This window comes from Rhineura floridana, chromosome 8, assembly GCF_030035675.1.
Source record: "Rhineura floridana isolate rRhiFlo1 chromosome 8, rRhiFlo1.hap2, whole genome shotgun sequence".
In the NCBI taxonomy this organism is placed as follows: domain Eukaryota; kingdom Metazoa; phylum Chordata; class Lepidosauria; order Squamata; family Rhineuridae; genus Rhineura; species Rhineura floridana.
This window is the reverse complement of record NC_084487.1, coordinates 36,828,044-36,850,949: the sequence shown is the minus strand read 5'-3', so window position 1 is coordinate 36,850,949 and position 22,906 is coordinate 36,828,044. Positions and strand designations below refer to the sequence as shown.

Here is a 22,906-nt window from a genome sequence, read left to right as displayed (position 1 = left end):
CTTTTTATTATTAAATACACTGAATCTAGCTTAATAGACAGACCTAGATAGTGTTGATCTGGCCCAGTGTTGTAATATAGTGAAGTTCTTTGCTTAGGCTGCAATCCAATACAGACTCAACTGGGAGTAAGCCCCATTGAACCCAATGGAGCTTACTAAACATGTACTGGATTGCAGCCTTAATCTCTTTAGGCAACTTGCTTTATTATAATGGTGAGCTGAGGCTGAGAGACACGCCAAAGCATTTGAAAGGCACTTTAAAGCAGAGGCAGAGAACTTGTGGCTCTCCCAACCTTGTTTGACTCTAGCTCCCATCAGCCCCAGCCAGCACAACCAGCGGTCAGGGGTGATGGGAGTTGTAGTCCAACAACATCTGGTTCCCCATTCTTGCTTTAGAACTTGCATGGCTAAGCCTGAATTTGAACGCTGGTTTCAGGTTCGGTTTCCTATCTGGCCCACTAAACAATGCCGGTTCTCAGTTCAGACGGGGAACTCAAGTTCTCCCTGTAAGGTACGGAGATGGTATCGCTGCCTTCTAAACTAATAGGCTGCCTTTCTCTCTTTCAGCTTAATATTCTGCATACTGAACTGGCCAAACAGCTTGCAGACACGATGGTTCTCCCCATCATCCAGTTTCGGGAAAAGGATCTTACAGGTAAATGTTGGTTATGCTTTTCTAGATTGTTATCCTGGTTATCTTTTTATTATGTGGTTTTCTAGAAGGAAGCTCTTAGTAGGAAATAAAGGAAGAGAGGGACTCTTCCCCCCCCATTTCCCATGCAGCTTTCACATCCTTAATGACAGTTAATTAAGGTTACGTTCTTAAACAGACTTCCTATGACAACCCACACTGAACACATTGGGACTTAAAAGTCCAAACCTGTGCGTGTTTATTTGGAAACAAGTCAGGCAAACTTGGTGGACACGGCAAATTGCAAAGGACTGCTGTGCTCGTGTCCTGCTTGTGGGCTTCCCATGTGCATCTGGTTGCATCTGTTGCACTCAGGTCTTGCTTGCAGGCTTCCCACAGGCATCTGGATGGCCATGGTGAGAACAAGATGCTGGACTAGATGGGCCATTGGCCTGATCCACCAGGGCCCTTTTTATGTTCTTGGACTAAGAATAAAAGGAAGTGGATCTGAGCTATGGTGACAGCTTCTAGACCAGGGTTGGGGAGCTTGCGGCTCTCCAGGTGTTGTTGCTGGACTCTCACCAGCCCCAGTCAGCATGGCCAATGGTCAGGGTTGATGGGAGCTACAGGCCATCAACATCTGGAGGGTCAAAGGTTTCTCCGTCTTGATCTGTTTGGTGCTCCACTCTTCTTCCCTTTGAGGAGGATTGCTAGTCTAGTAAGTGTCTGCAAAAAGGACATGTAAGATGCTGTTCTGCTGAATATACTCAGCATGGGACATGGTCTGAAGCAGTTTGGGGCTGATTAAGGAAAGAAAGAAATTGAACTTAATGAGATTTCTTTTCATAGTCAAATCATTTGGAATTTTAGAAGATAACCACTGTGAATGTTCAAAGCCTAATCAGCACATCTCCAGTAATCTCACTGATTCTTTACGCTAATGTGCAAGCTGTTTGTTTCATCTTCTGCTTTTTCCTAGAAGTAAGCACTTTAAAGGATCTCTTCAGCCTTGCCAGCAATGGTATGTTTTCACGATAATGTCTTTCATTTGACTGCAATTTTCTGATGACATGCACGATTGCATGAATTATGGTGCTAAAATGTGCCTTCAATGTTTGCAGAACATGATGTCTCCATGGCAAAGTACAGCAGGTTACCCAAGAAGAGAGAGAATGAGAAAGTAAGAAATACCATATGTTGGCATATTCCCTACAATGAATTTTATTTAATAAAAAATCCTCAGTGGGACTTTTTGTACCATTGTCCCATCTAGCTCAGTATTATCTACACTGACTGACAGAGGCTCTCCAGGATTTCAGGCAGGGGTATCTTTCAGCCCTACCTGGAGATGTCAGGGGTTGAATCTGGGTCTTCTGCATGCCAAGCACCTGCTCTGCCATTGAGCTCTGCCCTGTTCCTAAATGCTAATATGGAACTAGATTGGTGAGGGTTTTTTTGGCAGGGGGAGAAGAAAGCTAATGTTTCTCTCTCTATATCTTTCTACATATATACACGCACACACACAGTGCCTTGCAAAAGTAATCAGACCCCTGGCCAATGCTCTCACATTACTGAATTACAAATGGTACATTGTAATTTCATTCTGTATGTTGTTTTATTTTGAAACACTGAAACTCAAAATCAATTATTGTAAGGTGACATTGGTTTATGTTGGGAAATGTTTGTAAGAAACATAAAAAACTGAAACATGTTGCTTGCATAAGTATTCAACCTCTGTGCTGTAGAAACTCCCAGTTTACACAGATGAAAGAAGCTGCTATATCGAGGACACAGTTACCTTACCATTAGCCTCCACCTGTGAACCATTAAAGTTGCTGTCAAATTGTCAGGATTAAACCCCCACTGTTGAAGGATCATTGGTCAGGCTGTGGATCTGAAGGAAAATGAAGACCAAAGAGCATTCTACAGAAGTGAGAGATAAAAGAATACAAATGCATAGATTAGGAAAAGGGTGCAAACTAATATCCAAGTGTTTGGATATCCCAGTGAGCACAGTTGGGGAAGACATATCTAAACCATTCATCATCACTGTTTACTTTGGGTTTATTCATGTAGATATATATGCACTCGTGTGTGTATGTATATATATACACACACACACGTATACAGTGATGAATGGTTTAGATACATCTTCTGCATGATAAGTGCAGTTCTGAGATGGGTGTGATGCACAGGCAGTTATTGACACCCAAGTCCCTTCATAATCACTGGAATTTGCATGCTAAACTATAGTTCCAGCAATTTCTGTGCAGCTTACAGTAGGTGTCATTTAATTACCTGCGCGTTGCACTGCTGACCCTATTTTGAACCCTGTTGCACACTTTTTACTGTTCAGCTAAAGGCGGAAGTTGCAAAAGAGGTAGCCAGTGCCCGGAGGAAGCAACATCTCTCATCATTACAATATTACTGTGCCTTGAACGCTTTGCAATACCGCAAGAGAATCGCCATGATGGAGCCCATGCTAGGATACACACGCTCACAGGTATGCATCCTAAGCACGGCAGCTTGGGAAGTGAGGGTATCCTGTGGATCAAACTCTCGTTCCTTGCAGCTGAACTTGTTTTTAAACTACTGAATGCTCTATTGTGTTGGTGGGCTTGGGAGAACTCCAAGGCTTGTCAAAGTACCCCCCCCCCAAAAATAGAATGAAAACTTGAAAAGTGGGAAGAGTCACTGCAAACAACCCAGTGAGAACTGACCATGCTCGGTGGGCACAGAATGTTGCCTTACTTTGGGGAGGGAAACCAGGAGGAGGAATGGAATGATGGAGTATCCTGTCAGAAGGCATGGTTGGCTGGAAAAACCCTGAACAGAGTACCCCATACTTTGCAACATTTTGTTTTGGGCCCCACTTGTTTTGTTCAGCGTCTAAAATATATACCCTGCTTCCTAGCCAACAACTCCATGACTCTCAATATTAAACACCAACCCACTAGATCACCTAAAGCACATTTTCCCTTTCCTCTTTCCCTGCTCCCCCCTGAGTTATTACAGTAGTTCGCCAACAGCAATCTTCTGAGATAGTTTTTGTATATTTTTCAGATTAAATTTTTCAAGAAGGGAGCTGAGATGTTTTCCAAAAAAATGGACAGCTTCTTATCTTCAGTTTCAAGCATGATTGAAAGGTAACTGCTCATTCCAGCTTGCTTTTGCGTGTTTGCTTTTTTTTGCTGCTGCTTACGAGAATGAGTTCACAATGTCTGGCAGCAGCCATCAGGCCTGGCACCAGCAGTTGGCCAGCTGGGGCATTGGCCAAAGGCCCCAGGGGTTTGGTAGGGCCCCTCAGTGACCATGCCCCCATTCACAACCTTTGGTTGTGACAGCAGTCAGCAGTGCCACTTTTGAATGGGAGTAAGACTTGGCTCTCATTCAAAAGTGTTGCCGCCGATACACTGCTAAAGTACGCTTGGGGGCCCTGTGCAGGATAGTGAGTGGTGCCCCTAGCCATCAAAGCGGTGGCAGTGAAAGCATGTGGCGGCCAGAAACAGGGCTCCTCTTTGGGGAGTAGGGCCCATCATCAGCATCATGCCAGAGCCCCCCTGAAATCTGGCACCAGTCCTGGCAGCCATAGCATTGTTGGCGTGTGTGCGTTGTTGCGTGAAACAGCATACATTACGTTGGAGTTAAGTTGAGCAAGAAACTTCTTCATAGCATTAGAGCATGTTAAGAGTCTTTATTCAAAGACATTAAGGCTTTTCAGCAGTTTCCTTCCCCCCCTCTAGCTCTACAGCACATTTCTCTTCAAAAGCAAAAGTAAGACAGCCTCTCAGGTCAGAGGCTTGATGCAGAAGAACAACAACTCACAGACTCTGTTAGAACTTTCCCAGTCTATATCTTGATGGTTACCATAACAACGGCTTTCACTGTCCGTTCCCAGACTGGCAAAGACATAACTCCTCTTTACTTTCAAAACTTTCAGACTTGATGGAAAACTACTAGGCCTCATGCCAACAAGCCTCCCTTTTTCTCATCATGTCTGTCAATTACAAAGAAATCTCAACAATACATCTTCATACAGTAATACATTTCTACAATACCTCTTGCAATACATTTCAGTACATTGCATCATACATTTTCAGTTCAGTACAGTTCAAAATTACATCTCAGTACAGTTCAAAACTTTATTCACTCAAACTTTGGTTCATTCCAAGCCTTGTCACCAGTTTGCCAAATTTCTCCTCACACAAAGGCTTGGTCATTATGTCAGTCACCATGTTGTTAGTGTCACATAATGTTAGGTTAACAAACCCCTGCTGCACACAATCCTTTACGTGAAAGTATCTGACACTAATATGTTTTGTTCTCTTGGTATGAGCTTCTGATGTGGCTATCTTAATGCAGGTCTGATTGTCTTCATATACAGTAATCGGAAATTGCATATCAATGCCTATCTCCTGCATGAGCATTGCAAACCATTGTAGCTCATTACAGGCCTGTGATAAGCCCGCATTCTCGGCTTCCAGCTGCTATAATTCTTTTCATTAAGCCGTTCCATCGGTAAGCCTCCCCCAGACAGGTTTACAGCCATGTTGCTCACCTCCGTCTGGTACAATCAATCAAGCTGCCCTCTCTGGAACTCCATCTGCCGTTCAGACCAGCAACTTACTCCCGTGTAATGTGCTGTGGATCTGGGCCCATAACCCCTGTTGGCGTGTGTGCGTTGTTGCGTGAAACAGCATACATTACGTTGGAGTTAAGTTGAGCAAGAAACTTCTTCATAGCATTAGAGCATGTTAAGAGTCTTTATTCAAAGACATTAAGGCTTTTCAGCAGTTTCCTTCCCCCCCTCTAGCTCTACAGCACATTTCTCTTCAAAAGCAAAAGTAAGACAGCCTCTCAGGTCAGAGGCTTGATGCAGAAGAACAACTCACAGACTCTGTTAGAACTTTCCCAGTCTATATCTTGATGGTTACCATAACAACGGCCTTCACTGTCCGTTCCCAGACTGGCAAAGACATAACTCCTCTTTACTTTCAAAACTTTCAGACTTGATGGAAAACTACTAGGCCTCATGCCAACATAATACTGGATGGTGTGTGGGTGGCGTGCACACTCATGAGTTCTGTATCTGGAGAACCCTGTTGATGCTTCTAGGATTCAAAAACATCCATGAAAGCATTTCTTCCTATCGCTTTTTATGTGCCTGGTGAAACATGTAAAGTTTTATAAATTAATAAATCCTTTTATTTTTTATTTTTTTAAAAAAGTATTACTACTACCTTTTTGCTCTGCATTCGTAGGATACATTTGTAGGATATAAGTAAGCTATGACAATGAAGTGCTTTTTCTGTTCTTTTTTGGTAGTGTACAGGAAGAATTGGATACTGAGGCTGAAGCCATGCGGGTCTCTCAGCAAGATCTGCTTTCAGTTGGTGAATCAGTGTACACGCCTGACTTTGACGCAGCCTCGCCTCTCATCAACAGAAATCTGATTCAGAAGGCTGGCTACCTTAACCTTAGAAAGTAAGGAAGGCACCTGGGAATGAGTCTTGCCTTAACTTGGTAGATTGGTTAGTACTCTAGCTGGTTTTTCAAAATGTGGACATAAAGTGCCAAAAAGTAAAATGCTACATCTGATGCAGGGGTGGGAAACCTTAGGTGGCCCTCCACACCTCTCTGTCTGGCACTTGAGACTCTTGCTGGGCCACGCCTCTTGTCAGCCTGCTCCCTGCCTTCCTCAAGTGCCATTGCCTGCCAGGAATGTGTCCCTGAACTGTAATAATGCCGCTTGTTTGCCTGGATGGAGCGGTGCATATGGGTGCCAAGAGAAAAGTCAGAATTGGAGGGGCTGCATCAGGAAGGGGAGTGTGGGGCGGTTTGGATCCAAGTCTGTATTTCGTACTTGATTACTCAGGATTATCAACGCCCAGTCATGTTTTACACTCAAATGACTGTCAGCTGTATAGCGCTGTATACATTTCATAGAATCATAGAGTTGGAAGGGGCCTATAAGGCCATCGATTCCAGCCCGCTGCACAATACAGGAATCCAGTTTAAAGCAGACCCGACAGGTTCTTGTCCAGCTGCCTCTTGAATGCCTCCAATGTTGGAGAGCCCACCACCTCCCTAGGTCCTTGGTTCCCTAATGGTTAGGAAGTTTTTCCTGATGTTCAGTTGATTTAATAAAGGATAAGATCCAGTATAAATATAACATTGCCTCTTGACCATACTTAGTCATTGTATCTCTGATGAGACAGTAGATGGAGACTAACGGGATTGTTGTTGCCATCATGCCTTGCTTCTAATCTGGCTGGCAGATTGCAGTGCTAGATGGATGGTGACAATTATACATTCTTAAAGTGCATTTTCTTGAAATTGCTTACATTTTTAGAAGTGTACAGTAATACCTCCGTTAATGAAGTACATGTGTTCTTGGACATTACTTCTTTAACAGAAATTTTGGTACCAGAGATAGTAATAACATGGAAATAATAGGGATAGGTTCCTACACCACAAAAAACAAGAGCAGTTCAACATATTTCAAAAATTTTATTCAAAACTAACAATACACATGTCTGAAATGAAACAACCAGGTCAGGTAAGCCTTGCATAGAGACTGCTTAAAGGCTTCTTCCAGACTGCTTCCAGGGATGCCTGCCTTGCCTCTTTTCTTTTATCATGTAGCATCTTGCTATAGCAATCTAAAGCTTTGAGCACAATTCTCCTCTCCGTACACTCGAGCAGGCAGGCAAGCGGCAGCCATCGCCACCACCCTGTCTCTCTCTCTCTGCCATCCTCCCCTACACTTGAGCAGACGCATCTGCAGTAAACAGTGCTTCCAGGGCACCCAAAGCTGTTTACTGTGGAGGTGCCTGTGCAATGGCCTGAAACACCATTCCAGCCGTGCGTGAGAGAGCTGCCTGCCGCAGCCACATTCCAGTAGACAAGCCACATTCTGACTATATCAATGTGTGTGCCCCCCGCACCCATAAAAGGCTGATAAAAGGAGCTTCTTTCCTGGAGGATTTGTTAACTATACCTTCATCCAGAAAATCTAATCTTTGTGCCCAAAATGTAATAACCCTCAAGCCAAATAGATCTGAGTTGAAAAAAATGTCCCATGATTGCTTTAAGATCTGTGGAATGGCAGCCTTCTTGACATTTCAGTTTAGAAATAAGAGGGAAGATGAATATTTTACCTATATTTAACATTTATGAGTTTCCTTTCCACCTTCAATAGGACCCCCCCTCTTTTTTTTAATTCTTTGGTGTTATGAGACTGCTTGATGTACACTGTGGGGAGGGACCAGAGGCCAATGGTGGAGCATTTATTAAGTTGTTTTTAATTGTTTTTAAGTTTAAACTGTTGTAATCTACCCTGGGACCTCAGGGTGAAAAGTGGGTGGTGGTGGTAGTAGTAGGTTCCATGGCTGTAGGAAGGTGCCTCATGCCATATCATATTCTTTGTTCATCTATCCCAGCATTCTCAAGGGTTCTTCAAGTTTGGATCCCTAGATGCTGTTAGACTGCAACTGCCATCAGCCCCAGCCATCTTAGCCAGTGGTCAGGGATGATGGGAACTGTAGTCCAGCAAGATTTGAGAACACTAGTCTGCTGGTGACTGGCAATGGCTTTCCAGGGTCTTGGGTGAACATCTTTCCTATTGCCTGCTGCTTGGTCCTGTTTTTGAACTGAAGATGTTAAGGATTGAGCCTGGCTTCTGCAAAGCACATGCTCCACCACTGGCCTGTGGTCCCTTCCTGTAGTGTACATCAAGAAGTGTCATAACACCAAAGAACTAAAAGACAATGTAAGCCATAACTAGTTGCTAACATGACATCGCCTGTACTGTGGGATGATGAAAAATGCTGTGTGTGTGTTTGTGTGTGTGAGACAGAGAGAGAGAGAGAAATTGGCCTTGGAGAACATTGGCCCAGTTCCTCTTTCCCAAAAGTGTGTTTTGGAAGTGATTGGGGGGAGGTGGACCTTGCTAATTGATGCTGGCATGATGGTGATCTTGAGACAGACCTTGAAACTGTGTCTTTTCTGCAGCAAAACAGGCCTTGTGACTACAACATGGGACAGGTTGTACTTCTTCACTCAAGGTGGGAACCTGATGTGCCAACCCAGGGGAGCTGTAGCTGGGGGACTGATCCAGGATCTGGACAACTGCTCTGTGATGGCAGTCGATTGTGAAGACCGGCGATACTGCTTTCAGATCACCACTCCAACAGGAAAGCCGTATGTATCTCAGGGCTTCTACTAGGGAACAACTATCGACCAGAAAGAGGGCTTGCATCTTTTAGGCTGGCTGTATTGACCAAGCTGCCTTGAGCCTAGCCTTGGCCTTTAGGGGAGGTCTCTAGTTATCTAAAGTAAGTTTCTCTGGATTTCATAAACAATTACAGCTGGGGCAGTTTTGGTAATGCTTTCCCATGTAATTTTATGGTTTATAATCCAGACCTAAGATACAGCTATGCCAAACAACAGCTGCTTGAATTGGAATGTACTGGCCATTACACCAGCGTGTCAAAAACATCATATTACACTAGGAACCTGCCCAAATGCCATCTTCTGCATATCCCACCTTTGCATCTAAAATAATGAACCTGTGTACTTTTCTAACACAGCTTTTATGACTGTGTGGATGAGAGGATTGTGGCAGTGGCAGTTTTGCATTATCACAGTGCTGCATAGGACTGGAAAGCCAGTGTGGTGTAGCAGTTCAGGTGTCAGATTAGGACCTGTGAGGCCCAGATTCACAGCCTCACTCTGCCATGAAGCTCACTGGGAAACTTTGGCCAGTCCCTGTCTTGTCTCAGCTCAATCTACCTTACGGGGTGGCTTATGAGGATTAAAAAAAAGTGGAAGGTAAAGAATCACTTGTTTATTATTTGATTTATATCCCGCCCTTCCTCCAGCAGAAGCCCAGGGTGGCAAACAGAAATGCTAAAAACACTTTAAAACATCATAAAAACAGACCTTAAAATACATTAAAACAAAACAACATTAAAAACATTAAAAAAAGCTTTAAAAACATATTTTAAAAAAGGGTTAAAAACATATTATTAAAAAAAACACATATTAACAAGCAATTCCAACACAGACGCAGACTGGGATAGGTCTCAACTTAAAAGGCTTGTTGAAAGAGGAAGGTCTTCAAAAGGCGCCGAAAAGATAGGAGAGATGGCGCCTGCCTAATATTCAAGGGGACGGAATTCCACAGGGTAGGTGCCGCATGGTGCCTTGAGCTCCTTGGATGGGGGATATAAATGTACTAAATAAATAGAATACTAAAACATGGGGGCATGAGATACTAGTTCAGGAATGGGGAACACCTGCGGCTCTCCAGATGGTGCTGGATGACAACTCCCATTATTTCTTACCATTGGCCATGCTTGGTGGGGCTGATGGGAGTCCAACAACTTCTGGAAGGCCGCACGTTCCCCAGACTTGATAAATGCCCTTGGAACAGAAGTATTAGTTACAAAAAACAAAGATGCCAGCTAGAGATGGCAGTTGCTGCTGTGCCCATCCTGTGAATTGATCTGGAGAGTTGGCCATCCAACTATTGCTGAGGCTTGATGTTCCATCAGATGCCTGTCCTTGCGTTCCTTTCCTTTCCGTTCATTTGCCTTTACCCTCAGACCCTTATGTCTGGCTGACTTTACAACATGTTAAAATCCCCCTTGAGCATGATGGGACATCTAGACTCATGAGTTGGAAGGGACTTCAAACAGCTGATGTCTGCTGCGAGGTGGCCATTCGGCCTCTGCTTAAAAACCTCTAATGGGGGAGAGTCTGCCACCTCCTGAGGTGTCTGTTCTGCTGTCAAACAGCTTGAACCGTCAGGAAGTTCTTCCTAGTGTTTAGTCAAAGTCCCCTGTCGTATAATTTGGACCTGGTGGTTCTCTGGCTGTATTGCTTTGCAAGCTCATCCTGTGCATGAATGGAAATGTGTCTGTTAAAAAAAAATGGGACAAGGAAAGAAAATAATGTTGGTGAATTTCTTTATAGGGGCATAACCCTTCAGGCAGAAAGCAAGAAAGAATATGAGGAGGTAAAAAATATTTCATGTTGTTAATGCTTTTAATTCTGCAAAAGAATCTGGAACTTCAAGTGTTTTTCCTTCTTGCTTGGCTTTTACAGTGGATATGTGCAATCAACAACATCTCTCGACAGATCTATCTTACTGATAATCCCGAAGTGAGTATGTTTTAGGTTTTTTTTAAAAAAAATCCCCCCTCTGCATACAATAAGCTCTCTATGATTCATTGTTTGCTTGGGCATATCCCACAATTTTCCTTAAGGTTGTAACTCTGTTTCACTTCAGGCAGTTGCCATCAGGCTGAACCAGACAGCACTACAAGCTGTGACCCCAATCACAAGCTTTGAAAAAAAACAGGAAAATCTATCTCCCAGGTAACTTTTTAGCCATCTTACTCTGGAGATATGTTTTGGATGCTCCCTGCAGTTGGAAATTAGCACCTCAAGGAGAAGGCTAGACCCTTGACAAGCTACCTTTCTGCAAGCAGGAAGATTTTTTCACATGGGGGACATGTGTTCTGAAATGGTACATTCCATAGGAGGCTGTGCCATGTGTTTGTTTAAAAAAGTATAGTTTGACTGTTACGTGCTAATCTTCATGTGGTAGACACTGCTACCTGCATCATGCAGTGGCATGTGAAAACTGGATCTTAGGCAATCCACCTTTGGATGAATGGCCTTATTGTGGAATCGTCTCCCATCTGAGCTTAGGGGAGCACCAGCATTAATAACATTCTGGCGCCTGTTAAAGATGTACTCATGTTCTGAGGCCTTTGCTGGTGTCTGATTCCAGTAGGTTATGTCACTTCATTTTATCTTAGCCTAGGCAGAGGTATATTTTTATATTTTATTTTATGCTGTGGTGATTTTAATACGGATGTTGTTTGCATCAATAACTGATGCAAAGATTGAGATTGAATGCAGTATAAAATTTCTTATTAATAATAATGAACATGTAAACACTTAATAAAAGTACAGACACGATAAATATTTTTAGTCTGTTGCTGTTTTAATTGTTTTAACAATGTTTTTAATTACTTGTTTTTAGCTGGTTTGCTGATAATTTTAATGTTTTATGTAAACCGCTTAGAGGTTTTCTATAGCCAAGCTGTATAGAAATCCTTTAAAATAAATACATACTTATTCTCATCTGAAATTTGGAAGGGCATATATTTAAGATAATACAATTAGTTCTTTTTAAAGCACCTTTTAACTATCCCAAAAGACAATGATTTTAACATGGAGGATAAGGCTATCAATGGCTACTAGCCATGATGGCTATGCTTTGCCTCCATGGTCAGAGGCGGTTGCTGGAAACCGCAGGAGGGGAGAATGTGGTTGCACTCAGGGGTTGGAGAGAACTGTGAGAACAGGATGCTGGACTAAATGGGCCACAGGCCTGATCCAGCAGGCTCTTTTTATGATGGTGATGAGGGTTTTAAATGTCTAGTCAGACACTAATTGAATGCTCATTGGTAAATTGCTCTCACAGCACCACCTTTTTCATATGAGACCATCTTCCCTCTGTTGCTTTCCTTTTGCTTTAGCCAGGATGTGAAGAATGTGGAGATGCAGAATGACAGGACGGTCCCAGACGAGCCTGCCAGCATTCCAGAATCCACAGAGTTAATTGCACCTGGAACACCCATTCAGTTTGACATTGTACTTCCTGCAACAGAGTTCCTAGATCAGAACAGGGGTGGCAGGTATTTTTAAACGATTCCATTTATTTATTTATTTATTTAGCTGTCTTACCCGCTCTTCACCATGAGGTCCCAGGGCGGGTTATAGCAGTAAAAAATACCATTATAACAACAAATGAAATAGTTACAGCCTTAAAACAAAACAGAGAGCAGTTCCACATATAAAACAATTACAAACAGTTTCATATATAAAAACAATCCAGTCATTTAAAAACAGTTAAAAATAGTTCCAATACAGATGCAGACTGGGATGAAGATACTGTCAGTGAGAAGGGGGCTGTATAACAATAACTCCTGCGCTTTGCGTGTTAACAGGCGCACAAACCCATTTGGAGAGTCTGAAGATGACAAAAAAGAAGATGAGACAGGTAAGAACTGACTGTGGTTTGCTGTTCTTAAACATCCCAGTCTGACCGAGCCCAAAGGCCACCTGGGGTCAACTCTCCGTCGCAAAGGCAGGGCAGTTTCATCTGTTCTGTGCAGCTTATGCAATGCTGTGCCATACAAAGATTGCTGGTGTGCTATTGCAAAAGGTATCTGCAGAGTGAAGACTGGTATATAAGCTCCAGAAGAAAGCAACTTGAAATCGCAAGGTCCATTTCAGTTTGATCGATGGGGTAGACTCTTCCAGTCACAAATGCCGCCTCATCTCTAGAGAACGAAGCTGCAGGTTGGCACAGAGGAAAGAGCCTTTTTGGATCAGACCAAGGATGGGGACCCTGTGGCACTCCAGATGTTTCTGCACTACAACTCCCATCATCTCTGATGATGCTGGCTGAGGCAGATGGGAGTTGGGAATACAACATCTGGAGGGCCACCGGTTTGCTCATCCCTGGTCAGTATCGTGCAGAGCTTTGCTCCTTTCTGTAGGCGGCCAGATGCTTCTGAGTGCTCAAAAGCAGATGAAAAAGTGATATCCTTTCTTCCCTGTTGTTTGTTGTCAGCTTCTGGGATTCAGCGGCATGCTGCCTCTGTATGTGGCAGCTAGAAAAAGAAAAGGGGTCTGTGTGGGACTGGGAGAGACCAATGGTTGCCAACATATGTTTAGAATGCTAGAACCAGCTACAGTGATGCAACCCTGTCTGCCTAACACTTGGTAATATTTTAAATAAGGCCGAACCTGACAAGGATGGGGCACTCAGATGAGAATATGCAACCCAGATCCTAAAGGCATTGCACAGGCTGCCTGTGTGCTGCCAGGCCCGATTCAAGGCAATGGTAAGGCCCTAAATGGCTTGAGGCCCAAGCACTTGCAGGAGTGCCTTGTCCAATACTAGTCAACCAAATTCTTATGATCAGCAGGGGAGGGTAACTCTCCACATGGTCCCCATAAAGATTCTTGGTGTGGAGACATGTGACAGGACCTTCTCTGTGGTGGCACCGCTTCACTGTATACATTTAGATGTCAGTTGAAGGCATTTTTGTTGACCCATGCTTTTATGGTTTAGGTTGTGTGGTAGGCTCCTCCGAGCCTTGGAGCATTCATAGCCCCCTGTTACACCTGAGGACCTACAAACCTTTAACCATGCCACAAACCCTACACAGAGATGGGTTTCTACCTCGCTCCTCTCTGTCTTCCCTCTTTCTCTGTGGCTTGAAAGCAGAATTGGCCCCTCTCCTGCTTGTTCTTCCACACACACACACCCATCTTTAGTACACACTGTGCAGGTAAGCAGGCGAACAGCCTCAGTAGCTCCTCCAGCCTCATCACAGATTGTTTCAATACCCAACAGCTTCAAGTGATTTTGTGGATATTATATAGCTACATTTGGCTGTTTCATTTTGTCAATGGCATGCATATTTTCTTCTTTATTGTACATTGCCCTGGGCTCCTTTGGGAGGAAGGGTGATTCACAAATCCAATAAATAAGGATGGGTGGTCTGTACATGGCAGTCAAAGGATATGGCCTTCATAACATTGTTGCAAGCCACTCTTCCTGCTCTTGCAGCTACACGTTAGTATAAGTTCAAGCTGAACTGTTGAACAGTGTGGGCTCAGTTCACATACGCATTTACATGGCTTGATTGCGCATCACTTCACAACTGGGGCTTGATTACTTGTGGCTGAACTGGGTGAATGGCCCTCTGGAAAAGCATTGTGCCTGAATGCTGCACCTACAGCAGGGATGGTTGTGGCCGTCCAGATTTTTTTTGTTGCACATCAGCTCCAGATAGTATGGCTGTTAGGGGACGGTGGGAGTTGGAGTCCAACAACATATGGATGGCCACAGGTTCTGTGATGCAGTCGTACAATGCTGTCACAGCTTGAGGTTGAGCAATGAGCATCCATAATATGAACCTGCCATTAGAACTTTCATATTGAAGAAAAGAGTTCTCCTTGGAGTAGCACATAAACAGTGAAATTCGGCTTTCTGTTAACTTAGAGGCATGATGAACTGGCAAGGAAAAATACTCCCTTTCCTCTTTTTATTTCCTTTTCTCCAGATTCCCTCTTGCAGCAGATATTTGTAGTTCGCTTTCTAGGATCTATGGCTGTCCGATCCGACCACACCATTGAGGTGATCTATGAAGCAATGAGGCAGGTGCTAGCAGCTCGGGCCATTCACAACATTTTCCGTATGACAGAATCCCACCTCTTGGTCACCAGCAACAACCTGAAGTAAGCAAAATTACCTTGCCTACTTTCTTTTTTTGGGGGGGGAGGGTCCTCACCTTTTTTGCCCAACCTGAGGTGAGGTTCCTGGATTTGAGCTGATTCTATGAGCAGACTTGCACTTATTAAAAGGGTATGGGAGCTGGGGGTTCCTGACCAATGTGAGAGGGCTGTGTGTGTATGTGGGAGGTATTAACAAAAATAACCTCTTAGCTTCCTCCTTGTCAGTGGGAACCTCTGCTGGATCAAAGGTCCTTTTAGTCATGGAAGGGCACCTTTGGATTCAACTCCTGGTCCCCACTGACTAGATCACCTTTAGTCCTTGGCTCTTTTCCCCTTGGAAGTAAGTCCCACTGAATCCAGCTTCAGATATCACAAGTCACTCTGGTTTCAGTAGAACTTACTTCCGAGGAAACATGTGTAGGACTGAGGGGCTAGTTAGAGAAACTCTAAACAGATAACCTGTGGGCCACCAGATGTGGATTGACGACCTACTCCCATCAACGCCAGCCAGCATGGCCAATGGTCAGGGATGATGGGAGATGATGTCCAGCAACATCCGGAGGGCCACATGATCCCCATCCTTGCTCTAAAACCTGTTTTAAATTGTTGTAACCTGCCCTGGGACCTGCTGGTGATAATTGTAATAATACATTATTTGTAATTTATATTTATTTATTACATGTATATTCCACCTTTCCTCCAAGGAGCTCAAGGTGGCATATAAACATGGTTCTCCCCTTCCCGATTTTATCCTCACAACAACCCTGTGAGGTAGGTTAGGCTGAGAGACAGTGACTAGCCCAACGTCACCCAATGAGTTTTGTGACCAAGAGATCTGTTTTCCAAGGACCCAATCCAACATTCTAACTACTACATCACACTAGTTTTCACTGACCAACACAATGTACAATCCAGGTGAAAATCAATGTGGAAAAGAGTGTCATGGATATAATCAGCCTTAATTGAATCAAACATCCTGATATGGGGGGGCACAGTCAAAAAATCCAGACCAGTGATCACTGAGCATGTTCAGCAGCTACAGAACGTTTGTTGGAGAGGGAAAATGGAGAGATCCGCCCTCCCCCCAGCAGAAATGGAGTAATCTGGAAGAGCATGGTTGGCTGGAACCATGGGAATGTGGCCCAATGCATGGCCATTTAGTCACCCTCTACTCACTTTCCCGCTTTACATGAGTAACTCGTGAAGATGTGCTAGCTTTAGGACCAACCTCCTTGAGCCAGATCAGAGTCTCTATAAGTTTTCTGCTCTTAAGTTTTGTGAAGGACCTAATCTGATTTTTTTTCTTCACACTCATAACAGATTAATAGATCCTCAAACACAAGTTACAAGAACAAGCGTAAGTATATTCTTCCTTTTGTCACAGTACAGAATACTGAAATCAAAGCTTTCAGTGCTAAGTTGTCAGCTGGGAAGTTGTTAAATATTTACCAACCTAGTCTTTAAAATTCTAAAACCTGTTTTTCCAGTTTGAACTTGCCAATGTGACACAATTTGCTGCTCACCAAGAAAACAAGAGGCTGTTTGGGTTTGTGGTTTGTGACTCCGAGTCTCCAGGCGAAGATTCCATGAGCGCTTATGTATTTGAGAGTAACACCGAAGGCGAAAAGGTCTGGAGATGGTTTTGTTGGATTTTTTAAAAAAAAAATATTTAGTTCTAATTGTAGCCTTCAGTTATAAGTCTAAGTAGGAGTTTATTTTATTTATTTAAAATATTTCTATCCCGCCCTTCTACCCTATAATAGGGCACTCAGTTTAGTGGTTTGAGTTCGTTTATTGTGCTTAGATTCTGTACACACACACACAGTTTCTTAGCAATTTCCTTGATCCATTGCCCACCCACATAACCTTGTTGTGATCACATCCACAGATAGGTAAGACGCTGAAGCACGGAAAGGGAAACACTGTTAAGATTTTCTTAAGAAGTCCCATCAATAGAATTTGCAGTCACTTCTGGAAGCTAATACCTTGTGCTGCATTGTCTCACTATACCTCCACTCGTCAAATTTCCACATAGCCCATTTATTGGTCCCAACTTACTGTTTTGGAATTGCTCCTGCTTTTCCTGTGTTCTCATATGTATCCTACAGTCACAGAAAAACTTTCTAAGGCTGATTTCTGCTTCTCCTGCAGATTTGTTATGCAATAAACCTGGGGAAGGAAATCATTGAGGCTCGTAAGGTAATACTCCACTGTTCTTAATTTCATAACCTTAACTCTGATATACTGAATCTCACTCTCAAGCCTGAACTCTGGGCTGTAATGTTGCCTGAAAGCCTGTTGCTTTTCAGCCAGTCCAGCACCACCCATGATTAAAAACAAAAATCAGGGGGAAAATTGATTAAAAAGAAAGTAAAAAAAAGGGAGGGCAGGAGGCCACAGTGAGCTCCTGAGGACTCCATGCTGCCCATGCATGCTATGTTGGGGATCTCAGAACTTGACAACAATTGGGAGAGACAGGGATTAATAAGGATGAAAATATTGTGGCAGAGGAGGCACAGATAATGTAAAGCGGAGCCCTAGGTTGTTTAACTTACCATCCAAATAGGAGCCTTAACTTTCATTAGTGTTTTCTCTGTTACTTGTTCTAATACATTTCAGTTCTTCCTGTATGTATTGAGAAAGCCATCCTAGTTTGTGCACCAGCATTAAATAAAATCTATTTAAACATACAATTAAGTCAAATGTTTTAATAGTTTTTTCACATATTTCATGTATGCAGTGACTACTCGAACTTGCTTTATCTATAAAGCTGCAGCATCAACCCAGCAGGGTGAAAATAATTTACTGATACCATTTTGGCTGGAATTAGAAAAGTGGCTGTACGTTGAAAATGATCTGCAGTTTGTCTTTTCTGAAGCATACTGTAGCCTAGAGGTAAACCATTTTGGCTCCACAGGCCAGATCCTTATCAGGAGCTGCCTCATGGGCCAAATTTGACGGGTAGGCAAGGCTGCCCAGCTGCCAATCACATGGCATCATGATCACGATTGGCAGGTGGGTGGGGGCACCCACATGTCAAATCCCTTGCACTTCTCTTAAGTTTCCATGATTGAAGATTTAAAGGGGGAGGGGAGACTTGTAAAAGCCTTTTCCAAGTCTCCCTCTTCCCCTTTAACTCCCCAACTGTGGAGACTTAAGGGTAGACTTGGAAAAGGCTTTAGGAAGGCTCCCACAATAGTGTTTGAGCAAATGGGAATGCAGGAGCTCTCTTAAAGACTTTGTAAAAGCCTCTTTGAAGTAGCTCACTTGGGCAAGCTGCTTCAAAGGGCGCTTTCGCACAAAGATTAAATCTTGCTGCCTTGGCTGTGTGATCTTTGTTCCCTGCTGGGGACAGGATTGTACAGCTAAGGCAGGATTAAACCCTGGCCTGGTGCTGTCAGCAGGTGGGTGTGATATGGTGGAAATGGCCTCACGGGCCAAATCGGACACCTTGGAAGGCCATAATTGGCCCAGAGACCAGATGTTCCTCACCCCTGCTGCCAATTCAAAGCACACAAGGGACTTATTCCACAAGGATTCTTAAATGAAACTTGTTTTACTCTAGCCTTGTCAATTCACCTGGATTTATTAAGTCTGCTTACAATACATTTTAGCAATGTGGGTGTTATCTTAAGAGAGTCATGAATTAATTTATAGGCAGATTAAAACAATTGAGACTTCTGATGACAGGTCATTGGAGGCTGTTGGCTAACTTATTTCCATTGACTCTCATTGTATTTTCATTACAGAATCCAGAAGCACTAGCTCAGTTAATGTCCTCTGTGCCCCTCACCAATGATGGAAAGTTTGTGCTCTTGAATGAACAGTCAGAAGAGGACAACACAGTAGTCCATGGAGATGGCCATGAGGAGTCAGAAGCATGAGCTGTAGTTTCTTTAAATAGAAGTGGTGTTGCACATAACAGCCTAGATTCTCTTAGCTATCTAACATGGGTACTTAAAGATAGCATGAGAGGAGGACTTGGTCTGGATTTTTGGTGTGGTAAACTGTTTCTGTAATTCTTCCCCAACAATGAACATTATCAACTGATGGCTACCAGCAAAGATTTAATGCAAGATATGTGTGCATCTTGAGATGCTAAACCACTTTCTTACTCCATGTAGTTTTTAGAAATTCAGCTAGTGTGAATGTTCACCTACTTTGAACTTCCTACTATAATGAGAGCTGCGTGTATTTGTTTAACTGCATAAGTTATGTGAATGTACACACCTGCTTATTTTGATGATTCTACTATTGGTGGGGAGGGGCAAGGAGTGACACAGGCCAGTGAAGTTCTACCCCCTGGTCACTGGAAGTGTGCACACCCATCCACCCACTATACCATTGGCAAGCTACTGAGACTTCACCAGGCATTCATAGTTAAAGGAGTTCACTTCTGTGTGAAGTTTTTAGTCTATGTTGTACTTTCTAAAAAGATAACAGGAACACTATTTTGAGCTAGGCAGTTTACAGAACTATTTGATAAAACACTTTCCTATTATCTATTTTTATACTTTAATATTAAAAGCTTACTCTAGATAATCTCTAAGTGCCTACTGTTATTGTGGGGACCATACTTGTAGATTCGGTAAAGCAGCCACCCCTACCTAAAAATGAGATGGCAGGTAGACTGGAAGTGGTATGCCTTAACCTCCCCCCAAGTCTCAGCTATTCACACAAGCCAGCTAAAACCTTTTTTTTTTTTTGGCGCTGATCTGCAAGGTTGGGTTAGTGCTCCTCTAGGTTCAACATGAAAAAGAAGGCTTGCTCAACAGTAACTGCAGGTACTCAGATTACAGGGTTTATTTTAGACCTTGATGCAGGCAGACTGACTTGCACCTCTGCAACTTAGAAAGCAAAGCAGGTATTAAGGCAGCATGTTTCTTCATATAGAGGACCAATCTAAGCCCAATATAGTCTGTATTATTTTACCAATTAGACATTGTTGCTTCTAGGGCCAGCAATACTGTAGTGCACCAAATTCTGGGTTTACTGTTTTAAATTCAAGTAACATGTAAGAACAGAGGCAGCTTTAAACAAAAGTTCAGCTGATTTTTTTCCTTGTGGATTTTTTAGTTTATTAAAATATGTTTTAATGTTAACAAGAGGGTTCACATTTTGCAATACAACCGTTGAGTAATAATGTTAGATTAAAATCTTATTTGAACTAAATTGAGTGGTGTGGATGTTTGAAATTATGGCTGTTTAAGCTGTCCTAGATTCTGAAAAGAGAACCTTATGCCCTCTACAACTGTTTAGATACAGTTGTCAGAGCATAAAAATGTATTTCATATTACACTGTGAAATCTGAGCCCACTGAACTGACACAAGACATCAGAAAAGAGCTTGAAAATAGGGGATGGGGTTAATTGTGTAAAATGGGCCAAAATTGTTATGAGGATGTTACAGCATGCTCTGTCTCTAGGTTAAGATTTTTACATAGCATGGCTAGAAGAGACTGCTACCTGAAAATTTCAATATATAGATTTTGCTTAGATAGACCAGTTTAGTAATTCTGTGGAAAGGCAGATATCTTTTGTATGTTATGTGCCTTCGATTACGACTTATGGTGACCCTATGAATCAGCCACCTCCAATAGCATCTATTACAACCACCCTTTCAGATCTTGTAAGTTCAGGTCTGTGGCTTCCTTTATGGAATCAATCCATCTCTTGTTTGGTCTTCCTCTTTTTCTACTCCATTCTGTTTTCCCCAGCATTATGGTCTTTTCTAGTGAATCATGCCTTCTCATTATGTGTCCAAAGTATGACAACTTCAGTTTCATCATTAGCGTCTAGTGATAGTTCTGGTTTAATTTGTTCTAACACCCAATTATTTGTATTTTTCGCTCTCCTCCAGCACATTTCAAATGAGTAGATTTTTCTCTTACTCACTTTTTTCACTGTCCAACTTTCACATCCATACAGAGATCGTGAATACCATAGACTGAATGATCCTGACTTTGGTATTCAGTGATACATCTTTGCATTGGAGGACTTTTTCTAGTTCTCTCATAGCTGCCCTCCCCAGCCCTAGTCTTCTTCTAATTTCTTGACTATTGTCTCCATTTTGGTTAATGACTGGGCCAAGGTACTGATAATCCTTGACAAGTTAAATGTCTTCACTGTCAACTTTAAAGTTACGTAAATCTTCTGTTGTCATTACTTTAGTCTTCTTGACGTTCAGTTGTAGTCCTGCTTTTGTGCTTTCCCCTTTTAACTTTCATCAGCATTCGTTTCAAATCATTCCTAGTTTCTGCTAGTAGTATGGTATCGTCTGCATATCTTAAATTACTGCTATTTCTTCCTCCAGTTTTCACATCTCCATCTTGGTCCAATCCTGCTTTCCGTATATGTTCTCCATATAGATTAAACAGATAGGGTGATAAAATACACCCATCTCACACCCTTTCCAATAGGGAACCATTTGGTTTCTCCATATTCTGTCCTTACAGTAGCCTGTTGTCCAGAGTACAGATTGTACATCAGGACAATCAGATGCTGTGGCACCCCCATTTCTTTTAAAGCATTCCATAGTTTTTCGTGATCTACACAATCAAAGGCTTTGCTGTAATCTATAAAGCACAGGGTGATTTTCTTCTGAAATTCCTTGGTCCGTTTCATTATCCAACATATGTTTGCAATATGACAAAAAAATACCTCTAGTTAAAAAGAAAGATTTCAGTGGATGACTGACAAAACTCTTAAAATGGTTAAAGAGAGAAGGAAAGCAAAAGGAGACAAACACGGTCAATAATACAGCGACTAGTATGTAGGGACAGAGAACTATTACAACAGTTATTGTACAGAAATTGTACCATTGGTATCACCCTTCAGGTGATACCAATGGTATCACCTGAAGGGTGATTTTCTTAGGTAGTCCAACATCACGTGGGATATAGCGCCATCTAGCGTCCGAAGTCAAGTATGGATCAAAGTCAAGACCTGGGGCATCGAGCCCCTCCCACTCCAGTTCATTCGTGACGAGACCGAAGTGAGAGACATATCTGAAAAGACATAAAAGGCCAACGGGCCTAATAGCAAGGAAACAGTGTCCCAAAACATGACCCAAAGATTGCAAGCATATTAAACAGGTCCAAATTGGTCTTGACTTGGTAAAAAAGTTTAAATATTATAACACTGAAGAGTAATAAGTGGTAAGGTAGCAAAAAACCCCAAATCCTCCAAAAAGGGAGGGCCGTGATGTCGGACTACCTAAGAAAATCACCCTTCAGGTGATACCAATGGTACATTTTCCTTAGGTAGTCTGACATCACGTGGGATGTACCAAAGCAGCCCCTAATAGGGAGGGACCGCCTCTTGGCTACTTAGCAGAAATAACCTGTTGTAAAACACGCCTCCCGAATGAGGCATCAGCAGAAGCGTAATGGTCTATCTTATAATGTCTTATGAAAGAATTTGGGGCAGACCATACAGCCGCTCTGCAAATCTCTGCTAGAGGAGCATTGGTTGCGAAGGCAGCCGTAGTGGCAGCTGACCTAGTGGAATGTGCCGTTATGTTACGAGGCACTGACAGCTGAAGGGACTCAGGCCAATGCAATACAGGCACGCAACCAACAAGATAACGTAGAGCTAGACACCTTTTGCCCCAGAGTACGCGGGTGAAAGGATACAAATAAGGAATCCATTGACCGTATGTCCTGGGTGCAAGACAGGTATGTCTTGAGGGCCCTCTGGACATCTAGCGAGTGCCAGGCCTTCTCGAGCGGATGAACAGGATCCAGACAGAACGAAGGCAAAACAATGTCTTGGTTACAGTGGAATGCCAAAATGACCTTGGGATGGAAGGAAGGATCTAGACGTAGTACCACTGAGTCCTTATGGAAAATACAGAGATGGCGGGCCGAGGACAGTGCCTCCAACTCTTGAGATTCTTCTCGCCGAGGTGATCGCCACGAGGAACAGGACGTTGAAGGCCAAAAGACGT

General features: G+C 42.9%; 1 protein-coding gene across 3 annotated transcripts in view; it reads left to right on the top strand.

The window, feature by feature from the left end:
- APPL2 (adaptor protein, phosphotyrosine interacting with PH domain and leucine zipper 2) overlaps positions 1 to 20,125 on the top strand; it is a 50,959-nt gene extending 30,834 nt beyond the window's left edge. For 2 of the 3 annotated variants that reach the window (XM_061638916.1, XM_061638914.1), the window contains exons 5-21: positions 568 to 655; positions 1,611 to 1,652; positions 1,753 to 1,811; positions 2,988 to 3,134; positions 3,695 to 3,777; positions 5,957 to 6,115; positions 8,645 to 8,833; positions 10,610 to 10,652; positions 10,742 to 10,798; positions 10,926 to 11,014; positions 12,187 to 12,345; positions 12,658 to 12,710; positions 14,788 to 14,962; positions 16,280 to 16,316; positions 16,447 to 16,587; positions 17,111 to 17,158; positions 18,709 to 20,125. In XM_061638916.1, coding sequence (XP_061494900.1) covers positions 568 to 655; positions 1,611 to 1,652; positions 1,753 to 1,811; positions 2,988 to 3,134; positions 3,695 to 3,777; positions 5,957 to 6,115; positions 8,645 to 8,833; positions 10,610 to 10,652; positions 10,742 to 10,798; positions 10,926 to 11,014; positions 12,187 to 12,345; positions 12,658 to 12,710; positions 14,788 to 14,962; positions 16,280 to 16,316; positions 16,447 to 16,587; positions 17,111 to 17,158; positions 18,709 to 18,843 — 1,704 coding nt within the window. In that variant the 3' untranslated portion in view covers positions 18,844 to 20,125. The remainder of the gene's footprint in view (positions 1 to 567; positions 656 to 1,610; positions 1,653 to 1,752; positions 1,812 to 2,987; positions 3,135 to 3,694; positions 3,778 to 5,956; positions 6,116 to 8,644; positions 8,834 to 10,609; positions 10,653 to 10,741; positions 10,799 to 10,925; positions 11,015 to 12,186; positions 12,346 to 12,657; positions 12,711 to 14,787; positions 14,963 to 16,279; positions 16,317 to 16,446; positions 16,588 to 17,110; positions 17,159 to 18,708) is intronic. The other variant, XM_061638915.1, reaches the window with a different exon arrangement.
- The last annotated feature ends 2,781 nt before the right edge of the window (positions 20,126 to 22,906 follow it).